At 35.6% G+C, this 15258-nt stretch overlaps 1 protein-coding gene across 1 annotated transcript in view; it reads right to left on the reverse strand.

Moving 5' to 3' along the window:
- Positions 1–15258, reverse strand: part of PDGFC (platelet derived growth factor C) — a 55794-nt gene that overhangs the window by 26655 nt on the left and 13881 nt on the right. Inside the window, exon 3 of the mRNA XM_026847956.1 lies at positions 9237–9417. Within this exon, the coding sequence (XP_026703757.1) occupies positions 9237–9417 (181 nt within the window). The remainder of the gene's footprint in view (positions 1–9236; positions 9418–15258) is intronic.

A 15258-nucleotide genomic window follows, 5' to 3' on the forward strand; every position in this document is an offset into this window, starting at 1 on the left:
AGGGTAGAGTTAGTATGGAGTTCCCCATAGCAATCCTTTAGCAGCTCAAAGGGAAGGGCTATCAGGAACCACCAACTTCACAATGTCTGTAGGATTACATGCAAACTTTCTTCCAAAGGCTAGGCCATCTGCCTTCACACCTCCATTTTTCAAGTGTCTTTGAAACTGATCTTTCATGCACTAAATCACCGCCTTCAATTTGAAGCCCAGCATTTTAGTTCTCATAAATGATTATTTTTTCTTCCTATGATTTATTGCGTATCTCAAAAGTAGAGTGAAATTAATACTCACACAGCCTGAGTATTCTGCCTCTGGAAATGTCTTTTGCCAAACAAATTGCCCTCCACTTTCGCATGCAAGGTTTTGTTAATTTCTTTTTTTTTTTTAAACAATCACAGTTCTTCAACAAAGTGCACCAGCTATCAGGAGCAAACATGGAAGCAACTCTTCTGAATTCCTTCTCCACCACCCTAGCCAGAGATAATTGAAAGAACAGATGCAAGTGAAACTTTTCAACAAAAATCCTGGCTTCTTCAGCCAAACCTTTCATCATCATCATTAAAAAAGTTTTGAGTACTTATGAGAAGCTAACAACTGACAGCTCATAATCCCCATCTGTAACACCAGAGGCCAGGTACCACTAAGACAAGACAGGTGCAAGTTTTGGTATTCCCATAGTGCTTATTATCTATCCCTTTTTAGAAACAAAAGGATTTCTCTTAACACCACTACCAATACCCCACATTAATCTTTCCACAAGCGAACTCTTACCCTGAAGCTACAATACAGTGTTATTACTCTGTCAAGAATTTTTTTCTCCTGAATTTAAAGAGGTGCTTCCACTAGTCTGTGGAGTTAGAGAGTGCAGTCAGTCATCTACAGAAGCTGCTCTGCAGCTGATTTGATGTCAAATGTCTATAGCTGCACCCATCAGTCCATTTTTTCCATGCAATTCTGATGTTCCTAAGAGCCTGTCAGATCTGGACCATACCGTAAAAAATTAGACAAGTTGCACTGAGTAAGTCTGTTCTGCCCCAAATTCCTTCCTTTCATTCCTGTTTTCAACTTTTTCTACCAGAATTATAGCAAGAAAAATTAGCACAGTACACACCACTCTAGTTACTTCCTGTTTTTTTGGGGTGAGGCAAGGGATAGGACTGCAGCATGACTAAAATATTAATAATGGATAGGGACATGACATGAATGCAGCTAAAACAGCATAACTGAAAATTATGGTGCTGCCTGAAACCTAGTATCAAATATACATTTGCTTACCTTTTTTTTCCACTAGCAAGCATGTCAGACACAACGTCTCAGTATTTGAAAGCACAAAAAATTTAGGACTGTGCCAGTTACACAGGGGATTACTTTGAACATGGGACAGAGTCACTTTGCTTTGGAATTTGTAGAGAAGCCATCAGCATGCTTTCTCAAAAAGCTGTGAATAACATGTTGATCCTGGAAATTGGAAAAGGGATAGTCAACTAGACAATTATGTAATACTTAAAACATATAAAGGTAGCTGAAAAAACAACAGACCACCCAGTAGAGCTAAAGGGACCTGGGAGAGCAGGAAGGTGGTGTTGGAGGGTTGGGGTTTTTTTGTTTGGCGGTGGTTTGGGTTTTGTTATGTGGGGGTTTTTTGTTTGGTTGTTTTTTTTGGGATTGGGGGGGTGGCTTGGGTTTTTTTAAGCAAACATATAAGTGAGAAGTAGCTTTTATAACATTTAGTAAAGGTTTAAATACAAAAAAAGACACAGACAAATAACTGAAACATTGCACTCTTCAGAATGGATATGACCTATAAGAGTGAAAAAATAAATTTGAACCATAACTACAGAATAATTTTAAAAGACTAAAGGAACATTTGAACATCGTTATAGAATATTTATGTTGAGGTAGCATCCAACAGCTCCAATTACATGAGATCAGTGAACTTACACTTTAAGAGTGACACGTTTTTATATATATATATATATATATATATCCGTCTGAAGTAAAGGAGTGTGAAGTTTGTGCTCTGAGGCTACAATCTGATTAGAGCAAAGGATGTTGTGAAGGCATGAAGTTTACCTGGGTTCAAGGCGTACATGGACAATTATTTGCAAGGAACATCTGTTACAGATTACTAAACAGACAAAGCACACAGGCTCGGGGAATCCCCCTCCTGCAGAAAGTAGCTGGTAAGTGGGCGAGTACAGGCGGAGTGAAGAATCACATCTGCTTGACCTCCTTCCAGCTCCCCCTGCCATCCATTTATGACCACTACTAGTTGTAGGCTCCTGGGCTATAGAGCCTTGGGTTTGTTTCAAGGCAGCCTGACATTTGGGAAACTGGAAAGGCAATTGGAAAGGCTTAGAAATTTGACATTACTGCTAACTCTGTTGAGTAATAAATTTTCAAATTCACGTGACAATATAAATAACACATTAAATGCTTTACTGTAGTACTACTGACTGATAAAGACTAACCAGCTTGATCTGATCCTCATTCATTTACAAAGAACCATTTTAGAAGTGAGATTTTGAGCAGCAGGAGAGAATCTCTCTGAAGATCAGTTAAAGAAAAGTTGGTACAAGTAGAGATGAACATTTTAGGCTAATATTTATAGTTGCTACAGAGTGGCAGTATTATTCTTCTCAAATACTACTTGAAAAAATTTTATCAGTTAGTATAATGGTAGCCATTTCATTAAGTAAAAAAATCACAATTTGAAATGTCCTTCAAACCCTGATGTCAAAATGCAATAAAAGACTTATTTTTAAATCTTGAGTTTCAATATTTGTGTTTTACAATAATGATGCACTATCATAATGAAGACTCCCAGAATATACTCAGGAATACAATATTAAAATGTAATGGTTGAAACTTATTTTCATTAGGTGATGTGTTCCCTGCTTATTAGAAGGTGTAAATTTCAGTGTCTATTTAGTCAAGTTGAATGACAAAAGTAACACCCAAGGCAACAGCTGTGGTAATCCACAAGGCTGGTAATTCACCCTAGTCTACTTTCCTCATGTACCATGTATTCTATTCCTTGCATAGTTACTGCAGATTGGATTTTCAGCATTACTGTCTTTCCTGGATTTGTAAACATTTTTTTTCCTTTTTTATTTTCTCATTGGTTGGCAAAATATACTTCTTTCAGATTGTTCCCAAACAGAAATAATGTTACTTAAGATCCCACATACACCACCTATACCACTCCCAGAGTCATGACATTGCAAGAGACTTTTTTAATTGCTCAAGCCAAAACCACTCCTCCATCTTTAACTTCTCTTGTAGATTTTTTGAAAACAACCGAGTACACATTAAAACTTATACATGCAGAATTTCGGAACACTAAGAATAAATGATAGACCACATAATAGTAATACAAATTTTCAAATTAAATAAATATGCATAAACTTCTGATGAAAATGCTGACACACACCAATAAAGCTTCCAAATAATAAAGTCCCTGACAACACAAATCCTTATTAATAAATAGAAACCTAATAGAAGTGTCTATTTATTTACAGAAATTAAAGAAAAGAGATTGTCTCATATATTTGAAATACTTTCCCAATATGTTTCCTAATTTTTTTTACTTTTTAGAGTATTTAAAGAGGTTACACATTGTTTGCACTGAATCATCCTACTAACTGCTTTCATGTGGGAATAGAGGGTTAATATGTGATCAAAGACATCATTTGGGAAAAGGAGCAAAAGGGGCTGTCTGCTTTTTCTTGACAGTTGCAGTATCCCATCTCTTGTTTATGGCAGTAATTTCTGCTTGAAACAGGTTGCCAGAGTGATCTAACTTGTACATAATACTATTGATGACTAAAAGGAGAGCAGTTTCCACAAGCTCTTTTCTACCTTACTTGTTTTTATTTCCCCCCAATCCTGTCTTCATACAGTTTAAGACTTACGTGATTGCTCCATAACCAGTATCAGTTATATTACTTGTTGAACACTCCTGAACTTTTCAGGAAGAAAATCTACTGAAGTTGTTGAACAGAAAAAATGAAGTATGATATTTGAGGTGTGGTAAACATAATTGCGTTTAATTTTGAAATTTTTGTTATTTATTTAGAAAAAAAATCAGCTGATTTTTTATATCGTTTGCCACAGTGAAACTGGGTGGGATATACAATAAACATTAAAAACCAATGAATCTTAGTCAAATATACAATGAATTTGTAAAAAAAAAAAAAAGTCTATCCAAGACAACAAAATTACTACTTCCTACAAAAAGTCAGTGAAATGATTTCTCATTGGTTTCAGCCTGAGCTACTGTAAAACTATCAGGAAAATACAAAAGAAATGGTATATCTAAGCCCGTCTCTCTGTGAGTCTACTTCAGAAATACAGATTTTAAAATTTTCTATGATGTCTAAGTGACAGAATGAGATATGGTCACAGGAAAACAAGATATGTTGATTTTATTAGCAAATATCCTTCAGAGATTCTTTCTGCTTCTCCTCTCATTGTAGTCCCATGGATAATAGCCATCCTCAGTTTCGTAATTTTTGTAGTTCTTTGATTAACCTGTAGCATGTCACTCCTATCTATGTATTTTGGGGTGATATTTAATGTCTCATTTAAGAAATTTTAAAGGAACTTCTCTTTAGACCTCAAGGACAAATTTAATGCAAAATTAATTCTTCAAGGAAATAATTAGTCCAAAAACCTCTCTGATATACAATTTACTTTGTGCTACACAAAAAAAAAAAAAAAAAAAAAAAAAAAAAAAAAAAAAAAAAAAAAAAAAGGAACATCTTTAGTAGCTTTTTTGATTTATCCAGGCTTAGGTTTCACTATACCTAATCACTGGAAACTCTGAATTTTCATTTAAAAGTCCTTCCCATCATATGAAGGATTTTCACAGTCCTTTTTCACTTCACGTGGCATTGCAAAGTGCTAAATAACACTTGTACACTCTCCTACTGCTTCAAACCACCTTGGCTTAAACAACCCTGAAATTGTGTTATTTCCAAAATCTTTTAATTACTTCTTAAGAGAGTGTAGAAAAACCTTTGTTTAGGAGATCAATAATGTCCTTTATGATGTTTCTGGATGGATTATTAGTTATTGCAGCCAGAGTTAAGCCTCTCAGGCTTTGGTACTGACATGTGAGATACACACCTGATATATGTGAAATCTGTGGACTTTTGAAAGGAAGGGAATGTTAGGTAAGAGCTTTCGTTTCTCTATTCTGTTAGTAAGCACTTCTATTAGTATTTAGATTTTATTTGTCTTTTCCATTAAAAAAGCTCCATTAAAAAGTTTCCACAAACAAAATTAACATGCTCAACCCTAAAAGAGCAATTTGGGTGAAATAAAGGAACAATTATTAGATAGCCCTGAACAGATTATCTGCACAGTATCAGATTTATTCTTCATTACTGTTAATAGCAAGAGAACTATTAACAGCATCTCTGCATCAAAAAAAAACCCAAACCCCTCTTGGATTGAAATCCAGGTAGCCATACGTGTACTGCACCAAAATCACAAAACACCTGCCACATCACTTTTAAACCAGGTCAGTCTTTATGCAGCTTCTTGGATTTTCCTCTTCATCTTCACTTGCATAGAAGAGGGTTAAGTCTGTTCTTTGCAAAGATCTTTGGCATGATCTTTGATGACAAATGACATGCTACCATATGCCAAAAAAGACGGGGAATACAGTCACCCCCAGCTTCAACTTTAACTGGAGCTGCTTTGTTCTGAGTGCCCTGAATAATTAATAACTACTTTGGCAATCAGTCATGCATTCCTTAATGGCACCTCAGGCATCAAGTATCCCATTCACCCACTCCCCAAGTAACAATGGACTTTATTACATCAAGTTTTCTCTGCCAAACTTGTAACTGACATAATTTAAACTAAGCAAGTCACTAGGAAGACTGAAGCCCAAACATATATTATAAGTGTTTATAAGGTTTCCCTCAATTGCATGTGGGTACTATATGGATTAGAGCTGTAACTGGGGGCAAGTGAGAAGAAGGGGAAAAGAAATGAAATATGGATTGGTTTTGCACTAAAGTTCTAGAAGGGTTTAGGTGGTATAGTGCTGCCAAAACCAGGACTTTTAATAAATGCATAGCTGAACAGTCAAAATGCAGAACAACCGCTAAGCAGCCCTTAGTGAATAAAGCAGCTCACCAGTAAGCACAGACTAAGTGACAGGGCAGAGCATGAAAAGAGTGACTAAGAATAACAGCTGTGCTGAAAATAGCATAATAATTTTGAAATAACACAAACTACATTTCCTTAGTAAGAATAAGATTTCTCAACACTTCCTTTCACTTTATCATATTGCAGACAAAATTAACTTGCAACTATACAACAGAGGAAAGGAAGGTGGGGTTATACCAGAATTAAAGAATGTTCTGGATGTATCCAGGGTACACAATTTAAAATGGAAGAAATTAAAATCCTTAAACTGTAATTAGCTAGAATCTGATGAAAAGCTTCATGTTTTTCTCATGGAGTATTCTGCTTGTACACCATACGTGCACTGCTTTTATACAGTGCCTTACAATTCCATGGTAAACCTTTCTAAAAAATTATTTTGCATCTATCGACATTGGAACTGCTATGAGTCCTTCTGAGTGACTAGATCTTAGAAGTAATCAGATCAATAGCCATTCTCCCCTGACTTATTCATCATGTGAAAAGTTGGTTTGAAATATAATATACAAAGTAAAAAAATAAATATATATATATATACACGATAAATTACAGCAGATTTAAACAAAGCCATTTCTCTTGCTCTTTAGAAGACCTGAAAATGTGTCCAGTCCCCCTCTCTGTGTGTGGCCTCCAAATACAGAAACAAGCTTGCACTGTTTTATTTCAGTTTTGCTTCATTTCTCCCCAAACAATCTCTCATTGCTAGTCTACCAGGCATCTCCCCCTCCCCCTCTTGTCAAAAAATTAGGAAAAAAAAAAAATTAACTGTTTAGGACCAATTCATTGAAGTGAATCACTAAGTGAATCAGTTATGTTTCTGCAAGAATTATTTAAAATTTACACCCATTCCTATAGCTGACATCTTTTTTTTGTGGAGAGGCGGGAGGGGAGGCTGTAAATTTTTCTTTCTTTTGAAATGTTGTGTGAGATAGCATTACAGAATTTTTTTTTTTTTTTTTTAATCAGTTTTCAACTGCTTTAGGTACAAGAAACAGGTCTAACGCTGAAACTCAGCAATATAGATTTCATTTACAGTCTGCAGTCTGTAATGTGAAATTTTATTTTGCATGGCTTATTAAGACATAATTTTTGATTAAAAAGGTCACAGCCCTTTTAAAGAGAGGTTTGAAAATTAATACTCACAAACCAACGAGCAGTTGTTATACTGCACATTCTGGAGCTAGTTCTGAATTTCTGTGACATGAAGGGGGCTGATCTTGCCTGTTCCCTATGCAAGATAACATATTTGGTTTCTAAAACATTTTGTATGTGTACTTCTTATGCTATATGAGCTTTGTTAATGGAGAAAAACAGGGAACTAAAAATTCATCCTATGACGTCAACTCTGGTTTTGTCTATTGAATAAGTGATGTAAATATTTTGAAGATCAGAGAGTTGTTTTTCAAGTGTTGATAAGAAATTTATAACCACTTTTCCCCATCAAATGCCAGGGAATAAAATCAGTCCGTTTGTAAAGCATGGCATAATTATACATACACTCTGATATTTTTAGGTGCCTTTGTTTAATCCATTCCATAGAAATTGGATCATACATAAGTCAGGTAGATATGTAGCAGGTAGGATGCAATACTAGAGCTGCAGCAACGAAATTTGGCATGAGCTCACAAATACATCTATTTAGGGATTTTCTTTTACCATTTTCTAAAAGTAAGCATACTTACTACATTCTTCCTTCAGGTGTACAAAAGTTTAAACCTGGTCATATTTCAAGTTGGTTTGAGACTGATTTGACATTTTATTTAATTTCAAAATTCATCGTTATCAGGTCCATACTACTGTACTAACAAAAGGGCCTAACTCACAAAAGAGTCAAATATGCAGATCAAACTTTTAATTGCTTTAGGAATAGTTCTTAGTAAGGCCTAAATATTTAAAAATACTTACAGAAAAACTACAGAAAATAACATACATATGTGTACACACACAGTACTACACTTCACTGACATCATCACCAGTATGCTAAAGTATTGTGTAGAAGATTATGTATTGTTGAAAAGACATGTGGAATTGTTCTTTGCTTTTCAGTAACTGAAGTTTTGCAAATGGGGAAAAGAGGCAAAATTGGCAACAGCAATAAGCAAGCCAAATGCATTTTGAGTGAAGTGCGTGTCAGTGGGGTTACAACATGGATTCTTTTGATCAAGTTTTTATTGAGCTTGCAGATATTTTCCACCAACAAAATACCACAGACCACAGAACGACTTCAGAGATTCATGAATTATGAGGAATTTAACAAAAATATTCCTTACCCTCTTTAATAAGGAATACCTATTCTAAACCAAGTCAACCCTTGTTCTGCTCCACTCTAATTTTTCAGAACATCTCATCCTTAAAAATCTATAAACACTGTTTTGCTATCACAGATATTTCAATTTATGAAAAAAGGTTAACAGAAATCTGTTGACAGTGAAAATAGTCACATTTTAGACAATGACTATTGTTTAATATTTACGATTTACAACCATTAAAAAACACCTGAGAGGTGTCTAAAGTACAGTTTCCAGGGAAAACGTAGTGGAAAATGAGTACTATGCATTGTCTGCTTTGTCACAATAATAAACCAATCAAGATGCGTAAGAACATTTCTGGTTTTGAACTAGGTATAATAATTTGGCTGTGTATGTCTAATAGCAGCAGACTATTAAAAAAAATAATTTCTTCAATCTTTGTAACTTCTCAATAATCTTTCAATGCCACTCAGCTGATTCTTATGCTGATTTTTCTTTTCAAAACTAGAAAAAAAAGGGGGTTTGCCATTGTACTGTATTAGGAACGCAAACATTTTATTGAAGTTTCCACACAAACAACTGAGCCCACAACTTCCCAGTCCAAAGCCATCCAAGAAGAACCACAAGAACACTCAGTTAGTTAAAAAACAGAAATAAAATGTACAATTCAGGAAGACAGATTGCTTATCATTATTATTATTAGGAAATAAACTGTAATTAATCCTAAACTATTAAAAGATTATTTTGAGCTACCACTTCAAAGATTTTGTCTTCCTGAAATGCTCCAATCTGAAACATGTTACTTACTGGCATAAGAAGTGTATAATGGATGCAGAATCCAGGTTCAGAAGGAAAATATTCATCAGACACAAATCTTATTCTGATTTGGTTTCCTTTGGAGATTTGTCTGCTGGGCACACTACTGGAACCACACCAGCGCCCTAAAACAGTGCCATCACTAGGCTCTTCCACTTCTACAAAGTCATACCTGAACAGAAAAGAAAATAAAATGTTTATTTACTGATAACATTTCTAAAAACTTCTTGCTTTAATCAATAAATTGAGTCAGCAGTTTGCAATTTCTTTTTTTTTTTTTTTTTTTTTTTTTTTTTCCAAGTTGCTACTGGCTTAAATACATAATAAAATCAGGCAGTGAGGTTAAAAAAATAAAAGCAGAGTTAGCTTTTTGAAAAGACCCAGGAGTATGGTTCTGTTTGCTCCTTTTACGGAAAGCAATTACAACATGTGGGTCAGGGCACAATAAAGTCAAAGAAAAATGACTGAAATTGCCTAAGCATGGCACAGTAATTCATACTGCGGTATCACCAGCAGTATACTGCATGTCACCAGTGAATGTTCAGGGGCTTTCTGGTGGGGAAAACTTGCCCTCTTGAAATACTGGTGGTGAATAAGCTCCTGAAGGTTCAGGTGACATAGGGAAACTTGGAAGTGCATTTAGAGTTTATGCATATCCCAACGAGACATTTGTTGAGCAAAGACCTAGACATACTGTTTGTCAGACAGAAACTGGTATTTTGGTAATATGAACAAGAGATACACAGGTTGGGAGCTTTGAGAGAATGAAACATATTGAGTTTGATTTAGTTTCACTGGTTTTTAACATGTGGTCTGGGTATCCCTGGGGATCTGTGAACAACCTCAAATAGATCCATGAAAGGTAACTAAGAAATGCCAGTCAATTGTCATCAATAAGCTTCACCATGCCCCACAAGGTCCTTGCTTCCACTGGAAATGTTTAGGGGGTTCCCAAGTCATAAAAACATTGAAAGCCACTGCTCTAGAAGGTACGTCTGGTTTCAGTGTTTTAACCTGTTTCATGTCAGCTCCCTGGCTGCCTATTGACAGAATAAACACTAAGCATTTCAGCTGGATTTCCCCTGCTGCAGTTTGAAACCCTCCCAGCCCCAGCACAGCCCAGTGCTTTGGGAAGGTGAGAGTGTGTCAGTTAAAGCACAGCAAGCATTTGGAAGTTCACAGCTGCAGCTTTCTGAGTCAGTTTTACTTTTAAACCACAATTTGTATACTAAGCACAAGCATAACACACCCCTGAGAAAGTTTCAAAGTTTCTGATATTTTTAATGTTCCGTTACACGTGTAGTCATATATTAAGTACATCTCATGCAAATCTAAATTGGTAAATAGACTGAATCCTTTCCAAGGGTATAAACAGCTCTACTTCTGATGATAGCAAATACCCATATTTTAAAAAACACGCACACACACTCTACCAAACATGCCAAGCAGTATTTAATGTGAAAATTATTACCTCATAAAAATTTTCTACTAAAGCTTTTTCTAGATTTTTTTTTCAGTAAAGCTAATCTTTATAATGATTCCCAGTTCCCTAGTTAGACAGCGGGCAATAAATTCTTGTGTTGCATGTTTGTGCAAGACTGACTTGCACATTTATTATCTCCATTTAAAGGACCAGTATTTTTTTCCACTTAATTAAAAATGAATGCAATGAATACGCTCATTAACTGTGTTCAAAATCCATTACTGCCATGTACCACAGGTTTAAATCTTTGTTGAACTTACATACTAATTACTTTATCACCATCTTTCCCCCCCCTCCCCAACCACTAATTCCTTTAACTGATCCACCAGTGTTTTTACTTTATGAGCAGGTATACAACTCATTACAAAGGCAACGTGTACATTAATTGTACTAAGACTTCAGGGCTCAACACATTTATCAAATTGATTCTGAATCTTTTTCAGAAAAGATTCTGAAGTTTTTTTTAAGATCAGTTTATAAAGTTTGTAAAGATAACTATTTTGGGTTTTTTAATTAAGAATATGAAAATAATTATCTACTTTTCTGATTTGTAAAGAGTGAATAAGAATCATTACATTTACTGACTTAGGCTTAAGATGTCTGGAGGGTCAGGCATAGTATAGGTGTTAGTGCTTCTACATAACTTTCAGAGTACCTTCTACTGCACCTTTTGGTCTCCAGGAAGCCCTGAAGTAAAGAGAAACTCAAATTCCGTAGTTTAAATCCTAGACCCTTAAAATATATGTTAATTCAGTCCATTAAGTTGAGCGGTAAAATGGAGGGAAATAATTATGCTGAAAAACCCAAATAAAATTCAGCTTTCTGATGTACATGGCAGATCCAAATAATTCTGTTTATTGGGGTGTTTCTTCTGTATTCAATTCTTGCCTCTTTGATCTTTATATGTGATATTTGTAAACATGCTGTCATTTTTCTGATTTTTCTGCGTGTTATCAATGTTACCTTGATTGAGAGGTTTCTCAATTATCCTTCCCCCACACTAATACCATTCTGATAATCAGAAATCCCCTTGTCTCCAAGTGATGAATCTGGTAGCAGTCTAATCAATATACAGCACTTGCTTGTACTGCATTGCAGTGTGCACAATTACTATTATCACTACTTAAAGGATTTATTAAAACTATTTTATAAGTCAATTGAATGTAACTTTCTCATTTCAACATGGTACAGTACATGTGGCATGGTTTATAACGATTACTCATTCTTTTATATTCATCAAACAAGTCGGGTGCTGTAGATTTCTGTTTTCATAAGCAAATAGAGGAAATATTGGTTTCTTGCTGTTGAACACATATGTAGGTGTAGCTCACTGCACAACATAGATATTTCACCATCAGCAAGTAGAATCTTTAGAAATTTTGTCTACATCAACAGAAAAGCATCCTTCACATGTTTCCCGTACATAATGACAACTTTAGTGAGTAACTTTATTCCTGTCAGTTATCTAGGCTGAATGTGCTGCAAGAGCCGGCCGAAAGAATCTTCTGTGCAACTAAAATTCCTTGCATCTGGACTGAAGTCTGAACTTGCTGTGAAAAGTAACAAAACAAAAGTGGTTCAGATACTTTAGGCATTTACAAGATTGTGCTACATAATTCTGCATCTTCATGTCACAGGGCTGAAAAGCAGCAGGGACAATAGCACAACCCTCCAAAATTATTTCCTCTTCAAGAGAAGCTTGTACTTGAAATGCAAGAAAACTAGGATAAATAACCAAGAACTGAGAAGCTGTTTTCCATCTGCAATGCAATAAAAAATGTTAAACTGCACAATGAACCAAACAAAGAATCTTTCTTTTCTGTGCAGTGTAAAAAGGAGAAAATACAACCCCCTTTGACAAAGACTAAAGAAATGCTCTGATGGTGTATCTACGTTCAATACTTTATTCAAATACTACTTAAGTAAAATTTATGACAAAGAGGTAGTCCAATTTCCTTTCCGGGGATGAAAGATGTTTTTGCCTTTAGTCATGATGCCCACAATGCCTTCCGTTATACCTGCTGCAGAACATGTATTCCTCCTCCCCATGGCCTAAAATGCCCGGGACTATGGATTGAATTAGCAGGCTGAACAAAGACAATTCATTGGAAAAGAGCAAGGAAGCAACAGAAGCAACTCTAAACTTCAATGCCTTTCCAACCAGGAAATGTATTTTCCAGGGGAATAGGTTTTCCTCTCCTTTCTGTATTTTTTCTGCGGTACACTGTCATTTGCTAAACATACCCTGACAGGCTGTTTACCTTGGCTTGCAGTTTTGTGACCTTTTTGTGCCTTTCCTCTGCCTTCGGAATTCCACCAATATATCAATAAATGTAAGAAGCAGAAACCCATGGGGTAAAATACTGTCACATCAGTGATGTTGGACCTTTCCATCTGCATATAGATGCGTGCTAAACAAAAACTAGCACACCCATTAAAACAGCTTAAGAAAAGTGAAAAAGATTTTTCCTTCTGCCTTTGATAAAAACTCGTTTCAATTTTTGTTTGGGTTTTTTGGGGGATTTTTTTCTTAGATGAAGAAATAGGAAGTTGATAACTTTCCTTATGCCGGCATAGCACACCAAAATAACTACCTCAGCTGCAGATCAAAAGCATTCAAAGTCCCCTGGCAGTTCACCAGACAAACTGTTATTGAATAGAACTTAGATGGCTTATATTTGGACAGCTTCAATTTTGGAAACATTGGAAACTACTAAAAAATTGTCATCATGAAAAAAAATAATTTTGATCTTTTTCTAAGCAAAATTTTAACACCATCATTCTAAAGGAAAATTTCCTCTTCCAGCTCCACTTGAGATAATTTTAATTTTTGTTACTGAAATATTTAAATTTCCTATGGAACAAAACGTTAGGTTTCCATAATTTGACTTAGCTGTGTATTTGTATAGGCAAAACTATAAGGGTATTTGCAACACCTTACATAGTCTTAAATTCTTAGATCACTTTTAAATCACATCTGCAAGTAATCATGTTGCTCTTTGTGAAATAAATATCTTTACATATAGAGGTAAGTAAGGCTAAATATTTAGCTTGAAGACATTTTTTTCAAAGCTTGTCAGCCTTACTTGCAATAGATTTTGCAGGCCACCTCCAATCAATCCAACTCTCCAGTAATGCTCTGATGAGCAGATTCATGTTTATCTGAGTGGAAAAGAATCACAGAATCATCTAAGTTGGAAAAGACCTTGAACATCACCTAGTCCAACCATTAGAGGGAACACTAGAGGATAACAGAGGCACTGAAATCCATGGCATCTAATGGCAGACCTAATCTGTTTAATCAGCCTTGTTATTCCCATGTTGTACAGCCTCCAGCAAAAATCCATGATGGGACAAGAGGAATGAAAAGCTTATGACAAAGGGTAGGAAAATGGGAGGACGCCAGGAAGGAAGAAGGCAGAAAGGAAGAGAGTGGCATGCTTGATTAGAAAAATAAGTGGATTTCAGGCAAACTACAAGCCTACAGATGTAGCAATATAGTTGTTAAGAGTGTGCTGCATCATTCATTCAATAGAAAAGAAGAAAGTTCTCCACCTATTACCAGTACTGCCCCTCTCACTGAGGCTAAACTTTTCCTCAAAGACCAAGGCACAGAGAGAAAAGACATCTTGTGAGATGAAAATCAAAATGAATTAAAAATTAAATAACTGGCAATAATGAAACTGCAGGTACTTGTGCACTATTTTTCAGTTTATATAATAGGAAATCTTACTTCTGGTGTTATCTTTTTTTGCCCTCCGATATGGCCAGGCCAGGCAGTACAATCACCTGTCAGCCAAGTTTACAAGCTTCAGAACAGCTGTTTAATTAATTCCTTTGCCTTTCAAATGCATTAATTTACATCATACTGCTTTGTATTTGTTGCCAGATAACAATATCTATATGAACCTCAGACTGGGAAAGATCGGCCCATTTAGTCCAGTCACTCCATTCAGCCCAGTAGATACAAATTCCTGAAGTCACAAACCACTAGCAGTGCACATCAGTAAAAGTTAGCTATTAATAATTGCACTTGCCAGCCAGGTGGCAGAGAAAATAAAAAATTCTCAGATGATACAGAAAGCCAATTTCCTGGATGAATGAAAGGGAGAAGGCACCTTGGCTGAAATGCAAAAATGAAATAAAAATGATTCCACATGATGTTGTCAGAAATGTTTGACTGGGGCTACTCTGAGTTACAGTAAAGTCAGGATACTGGAAGAAAACTGTTTAATGAAAACTACATGATATAAGATTTTAATAATTTAATATATTCCCCTTGGATTTTGTCTTTCCAATAGGAGTTTCTGAAAAAAGTTACTCAGAGTCCTTTGACTCCACTTCCTGGAGTTCACAGCATGGGCAAGTCACCCCTAGAATTCATCCTCTTTAGGAGGATTTGGCAGTGTCTTCCACTATAAGAGGAAAGGCCTTTGGATTACCCAAAAATTGAGAAAAGAGTTACATTCTGTGTTTTCTGCCATGCTTGATGTTATAATGCAAAAAACAAAAACAAACCCACCCTCCCAC

The sequence above is a fragment of the Athene cunicularia genome (genome assembly GCF_003259725.1).
Source record: "Athene cunicularia isolate RWA chromosome 4 unlocalized genomic scaffold, athCun1 chr4_part2, whole genome shotgun sequence".
Taxonomy (NCBI): Eukaryota; Metazoa; Chordata; class Aves; order Strigiformes; family Strigidae; genus Athene; species Athene cunicularia.